The sequence below is a fragment of the Polypterus senegalus genome, chromosome 4 (assembly GCF_016835505.1).
Source record: "Polypterus senegalus isolate Bchr_013 chromosome 4, ASM1683550v1, whole genome shotgun sequence".
Classification (NCBI taxonomy): Eukaryota; Metazoa; Chordata; class Cladistia; order Polypteriformes; family Polypteridae; genus Polypterus; species Polypterus senegalus.
This window is the reverse complement of record NC_053157.1, coordinates 254,176,888-254,204,298: the sequence shown is the minus strand read 5'-3', so window position 1 is coordinate 254,204,298 and position 27,411 is coordinate 254,176,888. Positions and strand designations below refer to the sequence as shown.

The 27,411-nt window shown below is 42.4% G+C and overlaps 1 protein-coding gene across 2 annotated transcripts; it reads right to left on the bottom strand.

The window, feature by feature from the left end:
* Positions 1 to 3,054: 3,054 nt before the first annotated feature.
* LOC120528498 (NACHT, LRR and PYD domains-containing protein 3-like) lies at positions 3,055 to 26,740 on the bottom strand. 2 transcript variants are annotated; one of them, XM_039752674.1, is made up of 9 exons: positions 26,621 to 26,740; positions 22,220 to 22,357; positions 18,607 to 18,672; positions 16,796 to 18,509; positions 12,081 to 12,254; positions 9,799 to 9,972; positions 4,710 to 4,883; positions 3,922 to 4,095; positions 3,055 to 3,346 (listed from the first exon to the last, which is right to left on the bottom strand). In XM_039752674.1, exons 4-9 carry the CDS (start codon positions 18,499 to 18,501, stop codon positions 3,247 to 3,249), a joined length of 2,502 nt encoding a protein of 833 aa, XP_039608608.1. In that variant the 5' UTR covers positions 18,502 to 18,509; positions 18,607 to 18,672; positions 22,220 to 22,357; positions 26,621 to 26,740; the 3' UTR covers positions 3,055 to 3,246. The 2 variants fall into 2 exon arrangements, with proteins under 2 accessions (XP_039608608.1, XP_039608609.1); XM_039752675.1 differs by having other exon boundaries at positions 22,220 to 22,354.
* Between the last annotated feature and the right edge of the window lie 671 nt (positions 26,741 to 27,411).

Sequence of the window (27,411 nt, the reverse complement as noted above, 5' to 3'; positions counted from 1 at the left end):
CACACAGTCCATGAACTGAGCTCTCATTTCAGACAAATCCATTTGCACGCATTCCCTGATTGGCAAGATGGCAACTTACAGAGGAACAGGCCCACCACTTTAACACTAGAATTACCAAACCCTATGAAAAAACTTGTAGATCTGTCCCACCTTAAATCCCTTCGCACCTCTCCGTCAGCATCTTTTGTGTTGTAAATGTGTCGATGAGCAGCAAGCAGCCTATCACAGCCCCCCACTGCTGCACAGTTATCTCAGCTCAAGTCTGTTTACCTGCATGTCAGCTGCTTACGAGTTGTATAGACGAGTAAATACTAGATTGTTATTTTGAACACTTGCATTTCATGTGTGTTCCGTGTCTACAATCTACGTCAACACATCGTTAAAACAGAAACATTTTCCATGTTTTAGTAATAATTGACAAAATGTAGTCATGAAGTGTTTAATGTGTGAAGTGCGAATATCAAAGAAACACTTTCACAAAAGGTATAAATATAACAGAACAAGTGCGCTTCTATTGAAGAATATTAACAGCAGAAAAAGAACCTGCGTTAGGGTGCGACATTGACACCCATTTGATGCGACTGCTTTGGTGGCACAACGGTAACAACTGTTGACTGGTAATCCAAACTTCACAGGTTCGAACCCGGATGAGTTCATTTTTAATGAGTTAAAGTGAGCTGCGCTTATCTATACTAATAAAAGGCAAAGCCCTCACTGACAGGTCACTAATTCTCCAACTTCCCGTGTAGGTAGAAGGCTGAAATTTGGCAGGCTCATTCCTTACAGCTTACTTACAAAAATGAAGCAATGGTACAGGAGATAATTAGACTACACAGGAGCACTAGAAGAGTGAAATGCTTAAGCCCTTCACCTATGCATCTGCATGCGAGTTGATGGCTGCCGCTGAATTGTTTGGTTGTCGCTTTCAAGTGTACCGAAATGGCCAAATATTTTACACCTTTGGACAACCGCCAATGCCTCTTAAACATCTTAGATTCACAGGTGATGATTTCAGTAGTGGACACTTTGATGTTTATGAATGTTTAAACTCTCAAAAGCTGGATGTGAAGTTATCGATGAAACCGGTTGTGTGCTTACAACGCTTGACAGACGCCGAATGTCACTTCAACACAAGTCCTACAAATACTGTCGTAATTGAAACAAACCATGAAACTCAAACCGATTATGACAGCAGCAATCCAAGCTGTGAGATTTGAGACAAGATTACTGTTCACATGGCCGACTGTACGTTACATGCTCGAGAGTAAGCTCAGCGCACAGCTTGGTCAGATTACAACCGGAGGGCCGAACTCACAATGTGGTATACAAAGAGATCCTTAAATAATTATTGGGATATTTTCCCTCAGTTTAAAAAGGTTTAATTTTCTTCTTAATAAAAATTTTAAGGCAGTACTTTGCCGCTGTGAAGCGCGGGTATTTTGCTAGTTCTTACTATTTTAGAATAAAAACCATACATTTGATTTCAGTCTGTAAAAGCCACTGTAATTTATGGTGCTTGTAAAAGGTTAGCTTTGTTTTTTTTAATTGTTTTATTCTCCCAGTTACGTTCACACTCCCCCTGATCTGAAATTGCTGCTTTCACATAAAGAAAGTGCAATAACAGAGGTGAACTCAGACAATGAAGACGGTTCTACATCGGAGAAAGAATGCACGTCGCACTCTTGCCGTTGCTGTACTTTGTATATGTACACGGGAAGCTCTGCAGTCTTCTTGTGACTTTACGCTGTAGGAAGTAAGTAAAGAAATCAAGGTAAATAAGTAAATAACACAAAGCACAGCGACGGCAGCTTTCACCTTCAGCTATAGACTCTTCAGTACGCGAGCGACTCTCCACGCTAGTGTTTAGATCTGGACAGTGCATGTGCCCAAAACACTAACATTTATATGTTACTTACATAAAAGCCAGATTGAATGTTATTTACCAGGATTTATTTACTTACTAACTTCCTAAAGCATAAAGTCAAAAGTAGACTGCAGAGCTACCCATGATATGCCACGAAAAGTCAAGACTTCTTTTTTGGGCACACACACCATTCAGATCTAAACACTAGCGTGGAGAGTTGCTTGCGTACTGAAGAGTCTATAGCTGCAGGTGGAAGCTGCTGTCGCTGTACTTTGTATATATAAGAGCCAGAATGAATGCTATTTACCTTTATTCATTTACTTATTTTCCTACAGCGTAAACTCACAAGACTGCAGAGCTTCCCACGTACATATACAAAGTACAGCGACAGCAAAAGTGCGATGTGTATTCTTTCTCCGATGCAGAACTGTCGTCATCATCTGAGTTCACCTCTGCTATAGGATGTCCTTATGTGAAAACAGCAATTTCAGATCGTTGTGTGAACGTAAGAAGGAGAATAAAACTGAATTAAAAAAAACAAAACAAAGCTAACCTTACATAACCATAAATTTACACCAGACTCAAATCAAATGTTTTTATTCTAAAATAGAATAAACGCGGGTTCTTTATCTGCTGTTATATTCTTCAATAGAAGCGCATTTGTTCCGTTATATTTGTACCTTTTGTGAAAGTGTTTATTTGATATGTGGACTGAAAATTATTACTAAAACATGAAAAACGTTTGTTTTATCGATGTGTTTACATTGATTGTTGTAGACATGGAACACACCTGATATGCATGTGTTCTAAATAACGATATAGTATTTACTTGTCTATACAATTGACACGCAGGTAAACCGACTTAAGCTGAGATAACTGTGCGGCGGTGGGGGATGTGATAGCAGGCTGCTTATCGACACATTTACAACACAAAAGACGCTGACGGAGAGGTGCGAAGGGATTTAAGGTGGGACAGGTTTACAGATTTTTTCGTAGGCTTTGGTAATTGTAGTGTTAAATGTGCTTCATCAGTGATACACGGTGGGCCAAAAACCCAGAAATGACACTGGGACAAAGCAGAAATGGGAAACGAGGCCGAAGAAGCCTCAGCAGTGTCATTACTGACCATGTCACCATGGCGGACACTGGGCTCTTCCTGCTAGGTTAGTTATCATGACATGACCTGTAGATACAAATATGTGACATCCTCCTTTATTAAGAACGGAGTCCTTGGGGCTTGCGATACACAGTTTGTGATAAAAGGATCTACTTTGTAGTTTATCCGCGTCTCTTGACTCTTAAAAGTACAAAAAATTAGAAATGAGTGCAAAGACAAGCATGAAGTCCACTCCATGAGCAGCGCCCATCACCGGTCAGTCTCCTCACGTGGTGATTTTCATCCGCCGTCCACAGCCGGTCAGCTGCACCTCCAGTAGTTTCAGGTTCTTCTTCTCGTTCTCGCTGATCCTATTAGCACTCAGCCTGGTGAGACAAAATTACAAACTCATCAGGCCACCACTTCCATTTCGTCCTGTGACACACACCTCTGACATCACTTTCCCAGAATTCCTCCCAGCATGATACCAAGGAACGAGTGCAGTCCACATGAGCGGACCATTCACATGGACAACAGAGAGACCACATGCTGCATGTTGGTGTAACTGATATGCTCAAAGCTCACCACACTGCCCAGAGTACTCATGAGGTAAATCCTTTGGTGGGTCTCAGTACACTGGCAATGCCCTTAAAGTCTATTTTAATGGGACTTCATATTCTGCGTTAATCTGCCATGGCACATGATTATTTCTGGCAAGCAGAGCAGTTCTCCTTCTTGAATCAAAAACTCCACCGCCACCACCATTCCCTTTAACTCCATCTACTTATGTTAAAGAATTTTTTGTGTTGATGGTCACCCTTTTAGTTGCTGGCATAGCTGAAAATGTCTCTGCCTTCTCATATGTCACTATAGTCTAGTGTGGTCTTGTGTCCTGTGACTTGCACTCTTCTATCATAAATTGATCACACTTGTGTTCCCATCATCCCCACCATTTGCTCACCGGAGTTCCTCTAATTTGCAGTTTGGGTTCCTCAGTCCTTTGCCCAGCACTTGCATGCCCGAGTCGTCCAGTTTATTGCCATCAAGCCACAGCTCAGTGAGACGCGAGTATTCACTGCAGAGTGCTGAGGAGAGGGCCTCACACGATCCCGATGTAAGACCACACTTCCAGAGCCTGCGGAAAGGAGTGAGAAGGTGACATGTAGGACATGGACGAGGACAAACAGCTCAAGCAACTTGAGTGAGTGTGCATTAGCAGTCAACCCTGAGGGAGTAAATGTCACAGTGGGCAGTAAAAGCTGGCATATGGATGGAAGAGAGCCATGTGAAAGTGATTACAGTTTCATTTGGAGGATTCTACACTAACATGGCTCCGATGATGGACAAGGCACACTACGTGAACTGAAGGAGTGTCACACCTTTATGAATGTCATCGGAATCGCATCTGGTATCTGCCCCCATGAATAGGACAACATCATAATTAGCTCCATTTTCTGCTACAATAGCATGCAGATACCCATTTACGTGGTCTGCCACAAGTGAAAGAAAAAGCCGATAGAAATTTGCTGAAAAGGAACTGAAGATGTAAGAGATGGAAAATATCAACATCAGGAAAAATGTGTAAAAGGTCAGAAGGGAATTAAAAAAGCAGACTTGTAGACATATAGAAAGAAGTTCCAACTCATGGAGATGACTTAGCCCGTCTGATTCCCAGCCCAGCCGTGCCCTCTGCATTTACTCGGTCCTCATAAAGCCACCACTGTCGTCTTAAAAACCTTCTATACTCACCTCAGCCTCTCCAATTTGCAGTTTGGGTTTCTCAGGCCCTCGCAGAGCAGATGGATGCCTGAATCTTCCAGGTCATTACCCCTGAGCCAAAGCTCAGTCAGACACGAGTGTTCCAAGCAGAGAGCCGAGCAGAGAACAGCACAGCATTCAGAAGTGAGGCCACAAGACTCGAGCCTGTAGAGAGGACATGTCTATGTGTGAGTCAGGAGGAAAATGGGCGACAACATGACACTTTGACCCTCCCAAGAAGTTCAGGCAACTAGGATTTACTTACTATTAGTGAGGTTAGGAAGTCAAAATTAAACCCCAAAGAGACCATCTAAATACAACCTCACACAAAATGAAATCGATGGAAGTGCATTAATGAGTAAATGTGCACAAATCACCCCAAAAAGATATTCATTTAAAAACCAGACTTCAGCTGCTTTATAACACACTAACAAGTCCACATCTGGAGAACTGTGTGCAGTTCTGGTCGCCACGCTACAAGAATAACAGAGCAGCAAGCAGGCACATCCCAAGACTTATTATACTGTGAGAGACTCCGAGAATTAAACCTGTTCTTTCTGAGCAGAGGTGACTGTGTGGGGACCTCATTCAGGTCTTCAAAATCCCCAAAGGCATTGATGAAGGAGATCCAGCAGAACTCAGAACTAGAACTTCATGGACTGAAGGAAATGAGTGGAAATTAAGGGGAAGTGCATTTACGACTGAAGCCAGGATGCACTCCTTTACACAAAAGGTTGTGGAACTCTGGAATGGAGTCTGGGTAACTCGTGAGGACTATTAAAAGGTTACCTGCAAGTTTTCCTGGAGGAGGAGGTTAGAAGCCTGTGCTGATACAGCGCATTGCTGCACCCACCACATGACAAACCAACTCAGGATCTCAGATTAGGACCAGAGCATAGCCATGCAACGGGTGACACCTCTGCACCACACTACTTCAGATGGAGTGGACTTGGCTTAAAAACCATCTTTCAGTCAGCCAAATGGGGATGGGAGGTAGCTAACACGTGGAAGTAAGGCAGGCCAGGTGGGTGGACAGACAAAGGGGTAAAACCATGAAAGGAAGGAGATAGTGGACAAATGAGACCAGTCACTGTGCAGGCAAGCAGGTGTCCTCTGTGTGTGTTTACACCAAGGCCAAATGTCCCATCCATGCATCTCCTATTGCTCACTTGTTTTGTTAATAAAAACCCCGTTCATTGCTTTGGATTTTCTAGCCATAATCTGGGACGACTCATGAGTGCCCCCCACCTTCCACAATATATACACATGCACCTTATCCCTCTGTGATGATTAATGAAAACATTTGTAGCAAATGCTTATCTTGCACCAGTCCAAGAATTTCACCTCTAGCTGCACACTAACAATCGTTTCTGGAAGTCCCCCTTGCCTCTGGTTCATCAATAAGGGTGAGGCCTGGAGCACTGCTAGGGTGGGTGGAACCATCAGGCCTGGCTCACCTGGAGCCCATCCTTAATCACAAATACATTTCCCATTAATGGGTTGAGCACTACTCCCAGAGTGCCATTCTTCTGTTGGGCTGTTGATGGCTGTCCGCCCAGACCAAAGCTTCCATCTTCCACTTGCTTGGCCTGCTTGGGCTCTGAATGTTTGAAGTCAACAACTCCTTCTCTGACTTTGAAGTATTTTCAAAGAGGGGAACTGCTCTGAGATTTTGGGATTCAGCTGCTGAAATCCAAGCGCAGGACTTTAACTCAAAACAAAAAAAAAAAAACATGAAAATGCTTATTGACATAAATCTATTTGGTGTCTTTCTGTTAGGACTACCTCTGCAGCTGATGATCACCCCGACCATATGGGATAAAGCAAGGGCCACCTTATTGTGGGGTCTCCTCCAGCTCAGAAGACACTCGATGTCAGTAACATCTGTGCTTCATGCCACAGTAGAGGAAACGCTAGCTGGTTTCACCCACAGATAATGGAATATTAGTTAGCTCTTGGGGGTGAGTCCTTGATCCCGGGAATTTCTGCAAAAAAATTAACTTTCAGAATCAGGTCATTCAACTCACTGCTCTGAAGGTACAGTATGCCCATATGACCACCATAGAGCAAGATCAGCTCAGGTACTTTCATGAAAACCAATATTAAGATAAAATTGTGAAATTTCGGCCCTCTGAGGGACCAGGGTGAGAATGACCTCTGCCTGCTCTTCTCAGGTTAATCCCATACTGCCAAGGGTTGGTCTCTGGCGTTCAAGTGTTTACTTCATATGACCAGAGAAGACCCGGGGATTTTTTACAAGGCTGGGCTTGCCCAACAACTTCCCCCCACCCCCTAATAGTCACCCAGTCCAAGGCCAATTCATGACCTGTTTGAACTTCCGAGGTTTGTCACCTCTCTCAGTCTCTTAGAAAATTTTACGGACTAAAAGGGAAAGCCAACTGTCCCAAGGGTCACTGGAAAGCCTACGTTTATCACCTGGCTGGGGTTTAAATGTGAGCTTTACAACAAATTCATCTAAAGTGCTGTGGTAGCACACAACCGCACTAGAATTGAAAAGAGGAGACCGGGCAAGGCAGGCAGGGAGGGAGGGAGGTCTTCATGAACTTTGAATCTGCATAAGAACAACATACTTTTTAGTTCTGCCACTCCAGCAGCAGACCAAAGAAAACCTAGAAAAATATGAGATTCTCTGCTCTAGGTTTACTCAAACCCTGTACCCTCATTGGGTTGCCTACTTTAAAGCAGCACTGGATGGAGAAGTCAAGGACCAGCACGTGGTGCACATATAGTAACGGGCCGTGGCATTACAGAACTGTGACACATTTGACTTTGTAATCAGGTCCACACCCGACATATCCTCTCATGCTGATCTTTCATACCCTCGGCAGTCAGACCACTCCTGGACCAAAGACCAATGAAGGCAGCAGAACCAAGTTGTATGCTTATTTACTTGTGGAAATTAAGGGGATTAGGACTGAACCAGAAAACACTTCTTTAGTTTAAGAGTTGTGGGATTCTGGAGCAAATTACCAAGACATGGAGTCCGACAAGGAGTCAACTTGATAACCTTTAAGGAGGATCTGGAGGAGATCTTGGGACAGCTTAGCCATTAGCTAAACAAACAAGCCTGATGGACTGAATGGTCTCCTTTCGTTTGTCAAATTTCTTATGTACTAATAGTCAGTGGGTGCCACAGTGATGGAAAGGCTCAATGGCCACAATCCCAAAAAAGTGTAATACTGAAAGAGAAAACTCTAAAGAAAATAACAATGTAAAACAAGAAGGTATCATTCTAGCCAATGATGACAGAAAAATAAAATGGACGAGTCACTCAAAATACTGAGCCTCATTTATAAGGGGAAATCACACTCCAGCACAGAAACACAAGTAGTATACCTACAAGGTAAGATGTTGAGAGTCCACCTCATGAGAAGGATTTGAGAGTCATAGTGGACTCTAAGCTATCGACTTCCCGACAGTGTTTAGAGGCCATTAAGAAGGCTAACAGAATGCCAGGTTATATAGCGCCTTGACATGTGGAGTACAAATCACAGGAGGTTCTGCTCTACCTTTACAACACGCTGGTGAGGCCTCATCTGGAGTCCTGTGTGCAGTTTTGGTCTCCAGGCTACAAAAAGGACATAGCAGCACAAGAAAAGGTCCAGAGAAGAGCGACTAGGCTGATTCACGGCTACAGGGGATGAGTTATGAGGAAAGATTAAAAGAGCTGAGCTTTTATAGTTTAAATAAAAGAAGATTAAGAGGTGACCTGAGGGAAGTGATTAAAATTATGAAGGAAATTAGTATGGTGGATGAGTTCATCAAGAACACAGGGACACAGTTGGAAACTTGTTAAGGGTAAATTTAGCACAAACATTAGGAAGTTTTTCTTTACACAAAGAACAACAGACACTTGGAATAAGCGACCAAGTACAGTAAAACCCCCTTTAACGCGGTTAATCTGATCCAGACTCTACCGCGATAAATGAATTTCCGCGAAGTAGGATTCTTTATTTATAAATCTAATATTTTCGCAGTTAGAGCATAGAAAACCTGTTTACAAGCTTCTAAATACGTTTTTTAACATTAGAGCCCTCTAGACATGAAATAACACCCTTTAGTCAAAAGTTTAAACTGTGCTCCATGACAAGACAGAGATGGCAGTTCTTTCTCATAATTAAAAGAGTGCAAACATATCTTCCTCTTCAAAGAAGTGTGAGTCAGGAGCAGAGAAGAGAGACAGAGAGAAAAGTAAACAATCAAAAATCAATAGGGCTGCTGGGCTTTTAAGTGGAAGCACCGCGATAAAGCGGCCACAAGGAAGGGATCAATGTGAAGGTAGTCTTTCAGTATTTTTTAGAGGAGTGTCCACATCTTCTAAGCAAACAGCCCCTCTGCTCACACCCCCTCCATCAGGAGCAGAGAATGTCAGAGAGAGTGAAAAAGGCAGAGAAAAGCAGAGCTTTTAAGTGTGCAAAGCACCGTGAGGGAAGCATATCGTATATCATTGAGGAGTTTTATTTAATACGCAATGTGTGCTCCCAATTGGGTAGTTTCTCTGCCATCCGCCAATAGCGTCCCTTGTATGAAATCAACTGGGCAAACAAACTGAGGAAGCATGTACCAGAAATTAAAAGACCCATTGTCCGCAGAAATCCGCGAACCAGCGAAAAAGTTGTGATATATATTTAGATGTGCTTACATTTAAAATTCACGATGGAGTGAAGCTACAAAAGTCGAAGCGTAATATAGTGAGGGATCACTGTAGTGTGGTGGACAGTAAGACTTTAGGGACTTTCAAAACTCAACTTGATGTTATTTTAGAAGAAATAAGCGGATAGGACTGGCGAGCTTTGTTGGGCTGAATGGCCTGTTCTCGCCCAGAGTGTTCTGATGTTCTAATATTCTATAAATCTGTGAATGGGCATTTGTGATTGAGACAAAAAGTAATAAATACTCTTAACCTTTTAATAAGGATATCATAAAACACTCCCCACCACCTGCTCAGACCTGCTTGATTTCTCATGTCACATTACCATGAGGCCGTGACTTGTCCATTGTCTTTCACTCCCTGACCTTTATTCCAGCTCTGAACGGGTTAAGAGATGTGTTTACTCACCTCAGTGTTTTTAATTTACAGTTGGGGTTTTTCAGCCCCTCAAACAATAGACGAACTCCAGTATCCTGCAGGATGTTTTCTCCCAGCCACAGTTCAGTTAGGAGCGAGTGTTCAGTACGGATCACTGAGGAGAGAGCCGCACAGCATCGAGATGTAAGACCACACGACTGCAGCCTGGACACATGGGAAGAGAGGCAATGAACACACACCACGTTAAGGAGTCTCACACATACACCAGTATCCATCAAAATCATCCCATTGGATAAGCACAGTCAAACTTCCTAGAGACAAATCAGAGATCTGTGCCCATACTTACCAGGTGTCTCAGCATTACTCCTAGAAATTGAACTTAAAGTCTGACTAGGATAAGAATTTCTCCTACCCCGGAGTAGCACATGCGAAGTAGTTCTGGTGCATCCTACACACACTCCCACCGAGGAGGAGGAGTTGAGGTTTGGGAATGAAGGATGTCCTGATTTAACAGTACCTTGAGCCACAAAACAGCATGTGAACTTATTGGTGGGGGATTAGGACGTTGACTGTCTTTAGTCTTGGTTTTCATGAACCATAATAACCCTCACTTATCACCAACTGCTACTCAACAGCATTGTAAGGAATTCCAGCTCAGGTAAGTAATGATATCTCAGCAACAACTCCATTTTCTGGAAGCGTTCATGACATTATAAGCTAGCTTTAGTAAATTAAAAAATGAATAAAAATGACCAATTTCAAAATGTAGGTTTATGTGCTATTCAACTTTGAATACTATAATCACTCATAACATGGCACTTTTAATTTTGGGGACAGCATAGTATTTACATAAAATATGGAGCTGGAAAAGAGCTTTAAAGCGATAGAACAATTTCAGTGCAACTTATTTAGGGAGAACTAGCCAATCAAAGTCATAACCCCCCCAAATATAAATTCCAAAGTCAAGCGTAAATCTCCCTTATTACTGTTGATCCAAGACACATGCAATTTCAGTTCCCTGAGTTACTCGTTTGCCAAGTTTCACTAAAATCTGTGAGAAAGTTTGGGGCAGAAGTGCTTGGTTGGGACAGGAGAAAGTCGATGCTATCGCAAAGCTGCATTTACCCGGTTGTCAAAAAGTGTGACGTTACCAACAAATTCACTTCGGCTGATAGCGTACGACTTTTCCACGTAGACGGAGTGATCATGTAACCCATAAGACTACTCGTGAATATTACTCCAACTCTGTCAGATTAAAGTCACCTCCCAAGGACCTCCTTTCCTGGAATGTGTGCCAATCTCTGCCTGAGCGCCATCTTCTGGCAGTTCTTCCCAAGTTAGGGACAGCTCACGGGCTGAAGCTAGGAATTGCTGCCTAAATCAGGAAAACTGATAAACTGCTATTACTCCAACTCCTAAGAGGAGGACCAAATTTCTGTCGCTCAGATTCATGAGCCAATTAGGCCAGTTTTCCTAGTGTCAGAGATGATTGATAAATGCGTGTATTGCTTTTCGTAGAAACCTATTTTTCTGACTCCTAAAGGATTTCCCCAATCCTATTTATTTGTATTTACATTTTGACAAAGCAATGAATTGCACTAATTATTGGTCGTCACATGTGCTGGCTTAGTGGGGGGCTTTTAAAAGTACACCAGGAAAGGAATTTAGCTGCTGCACTGTCACTGATCTGCCTTCCTCTTCTGCACAAAGATCTGAAGGAAACGACCGGGAAGAACATCTGTGGCTACACCCATGGGCCTCTGCAATAAAAAGCGACTCTGCCAGGAAGCCACTACTCAATTGGAATCAAACGGCACTCAAAGGCACATCAGGGCAGCCAAAGAAGAGGATTGCTTTAGTTCTTCTGCCACAACAAAAGAAGAGTCCCCTTGAGGATTAACAAAGGATATAAAAATACCAGCCCTTAAATGAGGATTCCTCTGTTTACCCAAACCGACTTGTATGCTCTCTCTCTTGCTGCCTTGCCACTCTTCTGTGGTGTTAACAGTCTTTAATTGTACTTTACTAAATCATGTAACTATACCTGGATGGGAACCATGGATGTCATGACAAGTGATTAGGTGCAGGAGAGGCCAAATAAAAACCTGCATGTTCCTGTACGAGCTCCACAATTTAACCAATGAGAAATGGAGTAGTCTTACAAAAACAAATTTAAGCAATGCCACCTTTCACTTATGCTTCACTCTACTCCCAGAGCTGACGTGGTAAAGTTCATACAGGTCACCTCTAATAAACAGACGGTTCTTCCGTCATGGCCACAAAGCCACCAGTGGCCAGTCCCTAAACATTACCTTAGCGTCTCCAGTTTACAGTGCGGGCTCCTCAGCCCCTCACACAGCAGACGCACGCCGGAATCCTCCAGTTTATTGCCTTCCAGCCGCAGCACAGTCAGGTGTGAGTGCTCAGCAGACAGAGACGTGGAGAGAGATTCACAGCATGCAGACGTGAGTTCACAGGAGTCCAGTCTGCAGAAAGGAAAAGAGAAAGAAGAAATCACACAATGGAGTGACCAAGTAAACAGTGTCTTCAGGTAAGCGGTCATTCTCGACTTGAAACTGCTGGAGCAGCTGTTGAAACACTGAGATGACGCCCGATTTACCGTTGGGGAACATGGTTCACACTTAGCGTGTCGTTAACATTAGAATTACCAGAGCCTACGAAAAAACTCGTAGATCCGTCCCACCTTAAATCGCTTCTTAAAACTGTTCACAGCACTCCACCAGCATATCTTGTCATCTAAATGTGCTGATAAAAATCAGGCTGCAAGCAGCCGGCTATTCCATCCCCCCACCGACTTAGAACGTGCACAAACTTCTCTCAGCTCAGGCCTTGATCGATTTTCTGGGAGTGAAGTAGAGTTTTAGAGTGGAAATAATAGATTGTTGTTTGGAACACACACATTTCATGTCTGTTCCGTTTCTACAGTAATCTGTGTAAACACATTTTTAAAACAGAAACGTTTTTCAAATATCAAAGAAACATTTTCATAAAAAGTACAAATATAACAGAGCAAATGCACTTTTATTCTAAAGTGTAACTGTAAAAAAAAAAAAACGCCTTAGCAGGCCATACTGACGATTATTCGCCACAACTGGCGCGGTGGAGTAAAGGTATCAGCTGCTGACTGGTAATCAAAAGGTCACAAGTTCGATCCCTCACGACTCCGTTTTGAGAAGTAAACTGCTCTTAGTCTTACTATTTTTGAATAAAAACATACATTTGATTTCAGTCTGTAACAGCTGGTGTAATTTATGATACTTGTAAAGGTTAGCTTTGGTTTTTTTTTTTATTCACTTTTCATTCTCTCAGTCGCATTTAGGATCCTTCCTTATGGCTCTATTCCCCCACATCACCACACATATCTGACACTGCTGTTTTCACATAAAGATGCGCTATAGCTCTGCAGTGTATCACGATACATTCTCTTACCAATGCTAGCAGTTTCCACCTGCAGCGATAGACTCTTCAGTATCCGAGCGACTCTCCACGCTAGTGTTTTTTTATATAAAAAAAAAAAATTAAAAAAATAATATATATGACGTGTCGCATTTTTGAACAGGCGTTTAAGTCGGGGTCTGATTTTATGATCAATTTTGACGCTCGTTTGACACATCATCAGAGCATTGTTGCCCCAACTGCTATTAACATTGGAAGTACCACGAGATCTCTGCACACTAGGATGGGAAATACCCGCGCCATTGTGAAAAAAGTTGCGATATCCCTACATCCTCGGTTGGAATTTTGTTATGGAGCGGATTTTAATTTTTTACAACCTGTACAGAGATTTACTCCACAGTTATTGGTCAAATTTGAATTGTTTAATTCTCAATCCATTGGTAATAAATCTGCATTGATTGAAGAACATATTAGGGAGAAAGGACTTGACTTCATGTGTCTAACAGAAACCTGGCACCAGTCAGAGGCTTACTCTGCTCTAAATGAAGCCTGTCCTTCTGACTACAGTTACTTGGAGGCAGCGCGCAGTATTGGGCCTGGTGGTGGCTTAGCTATCCTCCATTGTCAGGATCTGGGGTTGTCCCCTATCTTGCTACCTGCAATATCTTCCTGTGAATGCCTTGCATTTAAATGTAAGCCCCCTACACCCATGACTGTTCTTATTTATCGACCTCCAAAACCCAATTCTGCCTTCATCCCGGAAATGACCGATCTTTTCATAACACTTTGTGCTACTTCTGCTAACATCATAATCCTTGGAGATATAAATATTCAATCCCACAGGTTATCTCACTGCTGATTTCCTTGAGCTGTTAGATTCTCTTAATTTAAAACAATATGTTAATGTCCCTACACATTCTAGGGCTCATACACTTGATTTTGTCATTTCAAATGTTGTCTCAATTAGTAACCTACAAGTATATGATCTTGGTATTTCTGATCATAAAGTAGTGTCAATGGAGCTGCCTTTTTTCCCTTCTTGTACCAAACCAAAATGACAGATTCACTTCAGAAATCTGAAGAACATTAATATGGATGCCCTGGCCTTGGACCTTAAAACGTCTCTCCTCTGATTTTAACAGCTCCTGCAATGTTGATGACCTTGTGGATTTCTACAACCAGTCCCTAAGCAATCTCCTGGACCTTCACACCCCCTTAACATCTAGGTCTGTCTCATTTTCGTGTTCAGCTCCCTGGTATACCCGTGAGCTGCGAAAAAGGAAGGCGGCTGGGCGTGTCCTTGAGCGGCGACTTAAGACTTCTGGATTGACTGTTCATAAACAGGCTTATAGAGAACATAAGCAGGCGTATGCAGAAGCTTTCAAGGTTGCACGGTCCAGGTTCTATTCCACTATTATTAGTAATAGTGCCAGAAATCCCAAGAAACTTTTCTCAACTATAAATCACCTTCTAAAACCTCCTTCATTTGTTTACTCTGAGATTACCGATGAGAGGTGCAACATACATATCAATTGTTTCAAACAAAAGGTTGATAACATTTGCTTGCATCTCTCTAACATGGACACCCTGCTTTTCCAACAGTTGATTCATTGTCTGAGATTGTTCAGCCCCTTTGCTCTTTCTCGGTTACCACATGGGAAGAGGTGGAGGCCGTTATCAGGAAAATGAAATTGTTTACTAGTTCCTTGGACCCTTTCCCTTCAGCTCTGCTAAAGGCCAACATCTCTGCTGTCTCTCCACTTATCACTAGGATTATAAATCATTCTCTTTTGACTGGTCATATTCCTTCTGTATTAAAAACAGCTGTCATCAGACCTCTACTGAAAAAATCCACCCTTGATCCTGAAGTTCTCTCTAACTATAGGCCCATCTCCAATCTTCCATTTATTTCTAAAGTTCTGGAGAAAACAGTTGCAACTTAACTTCATGATCACCTCAAACTGAATAATTTGTTTGAGAAGTTTCAGTCTGGTTTTCGCCCTGGCCATAGTACTGAAACAGCCCTGGTCAGGGTGACTAATGACCTTCTAATGACAGCAGATACTGGTTCTCCTTCTCTACTTATCCTTCTTGATCCGACAGCTGCTTTTGACATGATAGACCATAACATTCTCCATCGCCTGCAATACACTATTGTACTCTCTGGAAATGTTCTTAACTGGTTTACAACGTACCTGACAGGTAGAACAGAGTACGTTGCCTTGGGTAGCGCAAAATCCTATACCCACAATGTTACCTGTGGTGTTCCACAGGGCTCTGTTTTGGGCCCTATTCTCTTCAAAATCTATATGCTTCCCCTTGGAACTGTCATTGGCAGACATGGTTTATCCTTCCATTATTATGCTGACGACACTCAGCTTTTACCTCAGGACTACTCCCACCTCCTCTAATGCTCCTCTGCCAACATTTACTTTGACTACCTGCTTGGAGGAGATAGAGGCATAGATGAGGCTTAACTTTCTTCAGTTGAACAGATCCAAAATAGAAGCCATCTTGGTTGGCACACCACATCATCTTCGTTCTTCTATCATTACTGGTATTACATTCTCTGGTCAAAACATTCCTCTTTCTAGATCGGTCACTAATTTGGATGTTAAAATGAATTCTCAACTCACTTTTGACACCCATATTAAATATCTATGCAAATCTTTTTATCGTCTCAAGAACATTGCTAAACTCCACCCTATACTTACCCTGGCGGATGCAGATAGGTTTGTTCATGCCTTTGTCTCCTCCAGGTTGTACTATTGTAATGCGCTTTTTATCGGGATTCCTGGTAAGAGTATCCAGAGACTCCAGTATATTCAGAACTGTGCTGCCAGAATTCTGATGAGGGTGCGAAAGTATGACCACATCACTGCTATTTTTCATTGGCTCCCTGTTTCACTTAGAATAGAGTATAAGGTTTCCCGTCCTTACTCATAAGTGTATTTATAGGCATGCCCCCCATTATCTACAGGAACTCCTTACCCGTCATACTTCTTCACGTACCCTCCGCTCTGTACAGATTAACACTCTTCAAGTTCCCAGAACTAAGCTCAGCAGCATGGGTGACAGGGTCTTTTCTTCTGTGGCGCCGAGACTGTGGAACGCCCTCCCGGACTACCTGAGAACCCCACAGTCGATTGATGTTTTTATACGAGATTTAAAAACGTATGGTTTTAGAAAGATATTTTATTATTGAAGTATTTTTTATGTCTTTTTTAAAAATTTTAACTTTATATATACAATCAAAGTGCTACAGAGTAAATTAAAGTGCAGTATAAATAAAAATTATAATTATTATTATTCATTTTTCGGGTTACAAGACCCGACTTATACATGAGCACATACAGTATGTTTTTGTGGCTTTCATAGGTTTTGTGTATTTGCTTGTTTCTTTCATCAACACAATGTTTGTCTTATTAGGATATCCAACAATGTGTTACTAATTATTATTTGCTTCAAGGTTTACCATTATTAAGTATGATATGTGAAAAATGACAACTTACATGATGGGCTTTTCTTGCTACAAATACAATTTCCTGGTACAAAGAAACACTTTGCGTAAATATGCAGTCACAAACAAACAGAGAACCTAATGACTTACTCAACACGCCGACTGCAGCGGAGACCTGGCGCCAGCCTCCGGATGCACTCCGGGGTGAGACTCGTGTGTGACAGGTTAAGATCGTCAAGTTCTCCGCAGTAGTTGATGACAGAGCCCAGCACAGCACAGTCCAGAGATGATAAGGTTGTGTTACTAAAGTTCAGCTTTAGATCCTTACCAATGGCATCTCGGATTAATTTCTTGTTTCGCGTCTCATACAGCCACTGACACACCCGCAGAGATTCACTTTTATCTCTGCCTCGCAGGGCCCGCTCAGCTTTTTGTTTCACCCACTCCATGATGCGCACACCTGGCTTCCTCTCAAAATCTCCCAAGATTCCTTCCAAAGTCTGTGTTACTGAAGTCCTAGACAGTCCAACTAGGAATCGAATAAGAATCTCGAAACGGTCATCTTTACAGGAATTCAGCTTGCCAAGCAACTCCTCGATGTTCCCTGATGGATCGAGGAAGAAGTAGCAGGCGGCCATGAAGTCTTGCATGTTGAGGTGGATGAATGTGTATGTTGTGTTCTCCAAAGTGCTTTCTTTCTGCAAAATCATTTTCAGAAATCCAGAAGGGGATGGGGTGGATAGGACTGGCTGGAGACCAAAGTTAATGATTTCCTGCTTTTCAGAAAACACAAGCACCCCTTTCTCCACCCCAGAAAATGCCATCTTGCCAAGATTCATCAAAATCCCCCGCAGATCCTCAGATTCAGCCTTGTTATGGGTAAGGATGCTGTAAAGAAACATTACAAAGAGCTCCGTGACCGTCCTGGGGGCTGCTCCTCTGTCTTTTTCAGCCAAATTGAAGTAGTTCCTCAGTACACTGCAGATAATCCAACAGTACGAGGGGTTAAAGCTCATGGTGTATAGGGTGGCACTCTCCTCCACATACTGGAAAGCCTCAGCACCCAGATTTGCATCACCAAAGAACTTCTTGAAGTAGGTCAGCCTTTGCTGAGGGGAGAAGCCCAGGACCTCTGTAAACCGATCCACTTTAGCCATCTCCAAGGGCTCCAGGGCCGCTTGCCTGCTTGTGATAAGGATTGAACAGCCATTGAGCAATGTCCGATTGATCAGACTAGTGATCAGGATATGAATCGGATAAGAGTCATCTGGATTTGAGCAGAGTTTCTTCCGTGTAAAGTCCAGCTTGTGTTTGTACTGATCCAGCCCATCAAGTATAAAAAGGAGATATTCAGGACTCTGTAGGACTTCTCGAATCGTCTGCTTCTCATCATTAAGATGTTTATAATGTCTCAAGATCAACTTGGTCATTGACATTTTTGGATCCTTCTCCTCTATCAGGTTGAGCTCCCTGAACTTAAATAGGAACACAAATGTAAACCTCCGGTACTGTGTGCCTTTGGCCCAGTCAAATATGACCTTTTGTACCATGGTGGACTTTCCAATTCCAGCCACACCACTTACTACCACAATGTAGGGACGGCTCTCAATTCCAGGAGCCCACCTGAACAGATCTTCAGTCCAGATTCGCTCACAATTCGCTCTTTCCCCCTCCTCCACCAGTTCTGCGCGAGTCCCCCCAGTGTTTGTATTTTCAGGCTGAGACTTAACATGGGCTCTTCTGGACGGCTTAATAACCAACACCTCTGTGACAGAAGCCTCAGAGCCAGGATCTTTGGTCCTGGGTCCTCCAGGAGAAGTCTTTGTGGATTCCGACGGAGTTCTTCTGTGTGTCATTTTGACCACTGAAAGTCACAACAAAAAAAAAAAAAAAAATGTAAGGGTATTTAAGGAGCACAGAAGTGGAAGGCAGTACGATGAGATGAGGAAGCAGCGCATTACCTTTGATATTGGCTTTGAGGAGCGGCAACTACAGGGTGGCATGAGCCTTGTTCAATTCGTCCAATCCTGCAAAGATAGAAAGAATCAAATATTAGACAATCACAGCAGTAAGGGAGGAGATGAACCCAACCATTAAGTATGGTAAAGGAAGTCCTACTGTAGGGATACGGTCTATAGGAGCTGTACAGCAACTCCTCAGGGAACATTACAACTGCCGACACACATTTGCAGCAGTTTCAGTAACTGCTCAGTGGAGCACGGCCTCATTGAAAAGCCTGCCAAGATTTTGCCATTCATTTCAAGACAGGGAATAGAATAAATAAAAAAACAATTGATATCTAATACCCTACTGGCACACTTAGCATTTCTCTTGCACCTTTCCTATACATCCGTATGCAGCAGTGACACTAAAGGTTCACACCGTCAGAAAGACAAAGATTTATTTATGTCGTGGACTCCAGGAACACACCCAGCATGCGCGCACACACACACACACACACACACACTCACTCACTCACTCACTGGCACAGTTGTTCGCCCAATAAATCGATAAATAACAATGAAATATATTAATCACAAGAGGGGAAAAAAAAAAAATGAAAAAGGCCCTCCCCAGACCCCCAACGGCGATAATAAATTTTTACTCAGCTGAACAACAATGAACACTAATGACAATGTCCAAAACACACTCTAATTTAGTAGAAACAGAGGGCGATGGATTAAGCAAGGGAAAAATCCTGTGCATTGTAAGCAATGCCAAGTATGTCCCACTGGTTTCCTGATGCATTGTGAGATGAGGCGATTGCATGCTCTCCTTCTGATGAAGACACATCCAATTTGTACAAACTCACACGAACAGACTGGCACGAAATAGTCTATACATCCAGACAGGAACAGTAAACCAAATGGGTGAACAGCAGACAGACAGACAGACAATCAAATCTTGCCGGTTCCCTTTAAATAGGGCTTGTTTGCTGAATTGTCTTCCCAGCAGCCCCCGAGTAACGTTACCCCACTGAGATACGGAGTACCTTTTTACGCAGCACTGTGACTCTCTCAAGCACAATCCCATAAAGCCTACTTCTCACATTCTGTCATGTCGAGGTGCCTTGCTTGCCTCCTGTCCACTTTTTGACCGAAATCAATGAATACCACATTTGCTCCAGTTTAGACCAATGGTTCTACAGTTCAGCTCTGAAGGGCCCCCCCACCGCTGCAGGTTTTCATCCCAAACAATTTCTTTCTTTTAAATAGTCTCCCACATTAATTTAGAAAGTTGTTATTTCCAGGTTTGCTTTTTTGGTCTTTAGAGTTTTGTTCTTTTTAATTTGCTAGTGATATATGCAATTATATACCGATACGTGAATTAACTCTTTTAGGGCTTTTTTTTTTTGTTTCTTTTCTCCCAGGGCTGAGTCTTTTTCCAAAAACTAACTTTTTTTCAGAAAGAACACAAAGCAATTGTTCAACATATCAAATCAACAAAAAAATACTTACTTTTGACAAATGTTCCTGTCTTGCATGTTGTATGAGCCTGCATACTCTATGATTTCTCACACGTTACACAGCACAGTCTGATCTCGCTCAAAGCAGCCAATTGCATGCATTGCCACGTTGCACTTCTTACAATACATGTTGCATTGGTGCCAACTTTTCAGTTGTCTGTTGCTGCACTTTCTCACATATGTTGTTAGTGCGTACTGTAGAGATACAAGTCACCCGTTTGACATCGTGCCATGCCACTGCCACCAAGTTTTCCGCCCATATTGTCACCTCTTCATCTTCAGCCTCATCTTCTCCGGTCACACTTACTGTGCCACAAGCTCCAATTCCCCTGCTCTGCAGCTCCATGAACAATTCTGGTCATGTATAAAAATTGTCCAAGTGTACACAACATGACCCAAATGTTCATAATCCTGAAGCAGCTCCAGCACAACCTGACTTGTCAAGGGACAGTTCTCTCTTTGAAAGAAATACTTTCCAGTATATGTGATTACTTTCAGGCCAAAACCCGTGTTTACTTCTGCCAGTACAAAATCCTTTATGCCATATTTTGTGGGCTTTTCTGGCATAGATTGGCATCCCTTGTATTTTATTATTGATTCATCCACAGACAAATCTTGGCCAGGCTGATAAAATTGTTTTTATGTTGACTCCATAATGTCAAGCAGGGGCTGAACTTTATACATCCGGTTACAGCCTGACTCACCCCTTGGGATTTGCTTCTGGTTATCACAGAAGTGAATACAATTTTGCAGCAGCACATTGTACTTATCATCACGTGGCATAATCTGTCCAAAGCCACCAGGGGACAAAGCACGTTTGGACCAAAGCTCCCTGAAGTTATATCGCCAGTCTAGTCCCATCTCTATTTGTAAAGCCACAAAGCTCTTCATCTCGTCTTGAAAAACGAGAATGTGGTGCAAGCGCTGCCCCCGATTCAAAATATTGCTCCGCCTACCCGTTTGTAGCTGAAAAGCAGCATCAGGAGACAGCAGCCCGAAATAGTCCAGCGACTGGTAATCTGTCGAATCCAACAGCAAGCCATGCTGTCTTGTGAAGTCCGGTAGCCAGTTTGGCTCCCACGGATCAATGTCTGGGTATTCCTCCCACATGAACCTTGCCGTAGGTGTGTCAGCTGTGCGAATGCGCTCAGCTGGTGTGGCATCAGCTGGTGTCTGATCAGCGGATGCCAGTTCCTCACCCTCTTGCTCGATCCCCTGATGACTCTCAACAAAATCAAATTCTGAAAAATCAGAGTCCAACTCAGCGATAATGCGCAAAACATCGTCTGCTGAGTATTTTCTTTTTTGTACTCGCTTCGCTCCCTCGTGAGATGTCGATGCTATCTTGCCTTTGTTTACATTTTGTAACTCACGCACACACAAGGATTAGATGGCGAATCAATGAGTCTAACATTCCTCCAAGCAGAGAGGGAATGCTTGTGACATGACAGTGAGTTTTGTCGCCATTAACAGCGGATCGTCACCCTCTACCCCAGGATGTCGACTTTTGTCAACATGTGCCCTCAAGCCCTCCTGTCGACATCCGCCCTATTAGAGTTAATAAGAAAATTACAAAGTGAAGCGTCAAAAGACAGGACAAAAAATAAAGATTTGTAATTCGTTATAAAAGTAAACTAAACACCAATGCACATTTCTGCCACATACGAAATAAAAATAACAGTTAATTAAAATTACCAATAAAATCGATTCACCGATTGTGGACCTGGGGCTGAATTTGAGATTGTAGCCTACATCATTGCTTCTCAAAGTGAAATTATTTTTATAAATTACATTTACATATAATGTACAAAGCACTAATCGTAACCGCCATGTCAAGTCTAACTGAGTGGAACAGCTCAGGACTCTCCCCACCCCACTGTGGGCTAATCGTATTGAAATGTGGCACACATTATACTTCAAGGAAATTTGTCTGGTCAGTTCAGTTTTCATTCAGGTAACTCTAACTGATCGCGCTGGCTGTGCAAATGTTTGCAATTTCAAAATCTCCCAATGAAAAGCACTGGCCGATTTGCAACCTTGTCTGTCTTAAAACAAAAAAGCGTTCTGTGCAGCTTCAACTATGAATTAGTTTACTGTTTCAACTTTACCTTGACAGTGGTTGCTTCAGCTTGCATATTTTCCTCTTTTGCTCATCTGATCAGCACTTGGATGCCAACTTCAGGGAGTCAGATGGCAGGGACAGTGGGCACAAGCAGGTCACAGAGTAGCACACCCTGCTCTTGCTGCTGGAAGAAGAAGAAAATGTTACTTCTCTGGAAATAATTTGATGGAGAAATCAATAACGTAAGCATAGATAAAAGAGAACTGACTGAACCAATAGTCTCTGTGAATTATTATTATTATTATTATAAAGAACCAAAATCAACCTGAACTATCTGAACTAATTAATTACACATTAAAAAGTGCAGCTGCCCTGACTAACAGAAACACAGGATGGGTTTCAAAAACGGACTGCAGTTGATCTGTGAGAAGACAGGAACCGTTGGGCATGTAACAAAATGACGAGAACGAAGCAGCATTTGGGTCTGTGCCATGCGGACTACTTAGCAACTGAACACACAACAGTCCGACTGCATGTTATGTTTCAGCCGCTCACAAAGAGCCGATTCTGCTTCAGTGTATCTTCAGATGGATATGAAAATCTGTGTCACTTTGAATTCCGGTTATATGACAAATCAGTTGTTTTCCAAGTTCTTACTTACTGTGTTTTAACTAATATTGATAGCTTGATGGGGGATTTCTATTAGTTGCTTTATTCCATTTACACGGTAATATTGACACTTTTTGTATGCTAGTGCTTGTCATTTTGTTTTAATACATATGTGTCATTTGATAATTATTAGGCACTACTTCATTAGCTACACCTTCAAAAATGTTACGTTTAACACTAGAATTACCAGAGCCTACGAAAAAACTTGTAGATCCGTCCCACCTTAAATCGCTTCTTAAATCCATTCGCACCTCTCTGCCAGCGTGTTTTGTCTTCTAAATGTGCCATTAAAGACAAGCTGCAAGCAGCCAGCTATTCCATCCCCCCGCTGACTTAGAACGTGCACAAACTTCTCCCAGCTCACGCCTTGATGGATTATCTGGGAGTGAAGTGGAGTTTTAGAGTGGAAATAATAGATCGTTATTTGGAACACACGCATTTCATGTGTGTTCCGTTTCTACAGTAATCGGTGTAAACACATTGTTAAAACAGAAACGCTTTTCATATTATAGTAGTAAATGACAAAATGCAGGCATAAACTATATAACGTATGAAAGCCTTAAGTCCAGGTATCAAAGAAACACTTTCACAAAACACAAATATAACAGAACAAGTGCGCTTTTATTAAAAAATAAAACTGCAGAAAACAAAAGCCGCCTTAACCTGCGACATTGATACACATTTACTACGACTGCCTCCATGGCGCAACAGTATCAGCTGCTGACTGGAAATCAAAAGGTCATGAGTTTGATCCTGCACCACTCCGTTTTGAGAAGTGAACTGCTCTTAGTCTTATTATTTTAGAATAAAAACAAACATTTGATTTCAGTCTGTAACAGCCAGTGTAATTTATGATACTTGTAAAGGTTAGCTTTGGCTTTTTTCTTTTTTACATGCAAGAACATGCAGGTGGCCAGTTGTTGTGTGCTACAACATGCTGGCGGTGATCAACGCACATTGTAAACAAGAAAAGACAAATATATGTGACATTTTGAAGAAATCATTTTATGACATGATTTACCTTTATTTATTTACTTACTTCCTACAGCCTAAAGTCACAAGTAGTGTGCAGAGGGTATGCTCAAGAAATACATGTAATGCCACGAAAAGTGCCTGCTGACACTTTAGTATGCAAGCAATGGCACGAGAATGCAGTTAAGACTTTTTTTGGGGGGCACATAGACTGTCCAGATCTAAACACTAGCGTGGAGAGTCGCTTGTGTTCTACATCGGAGCATTGCTTTCGAATGTTATTTACCTTTATCTATTTACTCACTTCCTACAGCGTAAAGTCACAAGTAAAATGCAGCGCTTCCCGTATACATATACAAAGTACAGCGATGGCAAAAGTGCGATGTGCATTCTTGCTCCAATGTAGAAGGGTCGTTATGATCCGATTTTACCTCTGTTATAGTGAGTCTTTATGTGAAAACAGCAGTGTCAAATGTGGGGGAGTGTTTGGGCTCGTGAACGCGACTCAGATAATAAAAGAAAAACAAAACTAACCTTCACAAGTATCATAAATTATACCGGCTATTACAGACTGAAATCAAATGTATGTTTTTATTTTAAAATAGTAAGAATAAGAGCAGTTCACTTCTCAAAACGGAGTCGTGGGGGATCGAACTCATGACCTTTTGATTCCCAGTCAGCAGCTGATACTGTTGAGCCACGGAAGCAGTCGTAGTAAATGCATGTCAATGTCGCATGCTAAGGCGGCTTTTTTTCTGCAGTTATATTTTTGAATAAAAGTGCACTTGCTCTGTTATATTTGCACCTTTTGTCAAAGTGTTTCTTTGATATTTGGACTTCAGGCTTCATACATTATATAGTTTATGCCTACATTTTGTAATTTACTACTACAATATGAAAAGCGTTTCTGTTTTAACAATGTGTTTACACCGATTATTGTAGAAACGGAACACACATGAAATGCGTATGTTCCAAATAACGATCTATTATTTCCACTCTAAAACTCCACTTCACTCCCAGATAATCCATCAAGGCGTGAGCTGGGAGAGGTTTGTGCACGTTCTAAATTGGTGGGAGGATGGAATAGCCGGCTGTTTGGAGCTTGTATTTATCGGCACATTTAGAGGACAAAGGATGCTGGCGGAGAGGTGCGAACGGATTTAAGAAGCGATTTAAGGTGGGATGGATCTACAAGTTTTTTCATAGGCTCTGGCAATTCTAGTGTTAAGGAAACTGAACGGCAGTTAGTCACAGACCTTCCGGTACAGACACACATCAGTCCGTGCCATTTTACATCACTTGAATTGGAATCTGCCGACAATAAAAGCCACTAAGCCACCACAAGCAGTGCTGCCAGGGCTGCAGTTTTCTTGCTGAATTGCATTACTTTTGAGTGTCATCCATGAGAAAAGAAATTGCTTTCATGCTTGGGGGGAGTTTGGGGTAACGTTGGTCTATTTTTTTTTAAAAAACAATATAGTATTTTGGGCTATTTTTAACCCCCCCCCCCAAAAGAGGTTTTTAATCACGTTTTTCATCCATCTGGCACCCCCTCCCCTGCTCTTCGCCGTTAATAGATATGATAGATACTTTATTAATCCCAAGGGGAAATTCACATAATCCAGCAGCAGTATACTGATACAAAGAAACAATATTAAATTAAATATGATGTATGATGGTGTTTACCCGCTCTGTCACTTCAAACTCTTTCAGAGGAGACACTCCTTCGTACTCAACACTCTTGCTTTCTGGTTTATCGTTTTCTCCAGGCACTGAGCGATTTCTTTGGGCAAAGCCAATAATTTTAAGCTCTTCTTTACTTTTTGGAAACCGGACAACCTTAAGTGTAAGCCTCTGATCTGTAAAGCGGTGACAAAAAGCACTGATTTAAAGGAGCCTTTATTTTTAATAATTCTTTATATTTGAATGTGACTTATTGTGTTGCAGAGTATTTAATAGGCAAATATGCTATGAAGTAACTAAAGATTTCTGAAATGCTCGAACTCTGTGGTGGGCTAGCGCCCTGCCCGGGGTTTGTCTCCTGCCTTGTGCCCTGTGTTGGCTGGGATTGGCTCCAGAAGACCCCCGTGACCCTGTAGTTAGGATATAGTGGGTTGGATAATGGATGGATGGATGGATGTAAATGCTCCAACTTTCATTCAGCAAACTCCGATGCCAAACGCACCTGACTGTTACACCATGCGGACATTTGCTAGCGTGTCTGGCCAACTCTGCACACGCGGAAGTGAAACCTGAGGCTCCGCTGCCAATCCGCAGACCTGCCGCGGCCTCTGCTTCTGCACCGACCGGTCTGGCAGCTCCCAGGCTGCTCTTCCACATTCCGGCGAATGCGACGAAGTAAGTCGGGGCCGCCACACAAAACCGGGAAGCTGCAGACATTTTACTCGCGGACTCCCTGCACGGTCACTTAACCAACGCACCTGCGCTCCAGAAAGTCACAGAGTACCGCTATGGTGTCGTGTGGATCAGACATGCCAGGCACACGTTTACTAAACTCCAAACAGTCAAACAAAATGCCCACAATGCAGGGGGCACCCGACAACAGGGCGTGAAAAGTCCCTTGGCAAGGCGCTCGGTATGCGTTTCGAGTCTCATAAGCGGCGTTAAACGTTAAAGCAGCAGGAGGCGCGGAGCACTACGCACTTCTGGCCACACCGACGAGCGCACACAACGCGCCTCGGAGTAAATATGAACAGCGCTCTGCATTTAAAAGGAATAATTTAAGAAAGAAAAACAACTACTCTATTGAACCGCACAAAAAATAACATGTTACCATAACTATTACCTTCTCTCACCGGCGGGCACGACGAACTAGTGCCGGGCTGATCGATACTACCGTGTCAACACTGCGTCGAGCTTCCCAATCGCTGCTCTTCGAGGGTGGTGTCATTACCCGATTTGCGCGCGCAGGCGTATTGAAAGCCTAACATGCCGTAAAGTGTTCACGCATGCGTTAAACTGATTGGGCAGCACCGTAAAGTGTGTCCGATGACGTAGACTTTCAATACGCACGCGCACACAGAAAAAACTAAAAAAATCCACTTTACGGCACGGCCCGATCGGATCAACTTGACGTTACGGTTTATTTATTTTAGTTCCACGTTAGTTGACCATAATGAAAATATTCATCCTGCAAAATAAACGAAGCAGCCTTTGTGGCGTAACGTTGATGTCCAAGATTCGATCGCCGTAAGAGGAAGCTTAGGTGTGCACAGCTGATGAGCCCCAATTAGGGCGAAACACATGCGGTGTACTCTTTGTATTATTTGGCAGGTACTAATATATATATATATATATATATATATATATATATATATATATACTAGCAGAATACCAGCGCTTCGCAGCGGAGAAGTAGTGTGTGAAAGAAGTTGTGAAAAAGAAAAGGAAACATTTTAATAATAATGTAACATGATTGACAATGTAATTGCTTTGTCATTGTCATGAATGTTGCTGGCATATATATATATATATATATATATATATATATATATATATATATATATATATATATATATACACACACACACATATCTACATATATACAGACACACATTTACATACACCTATATCTAT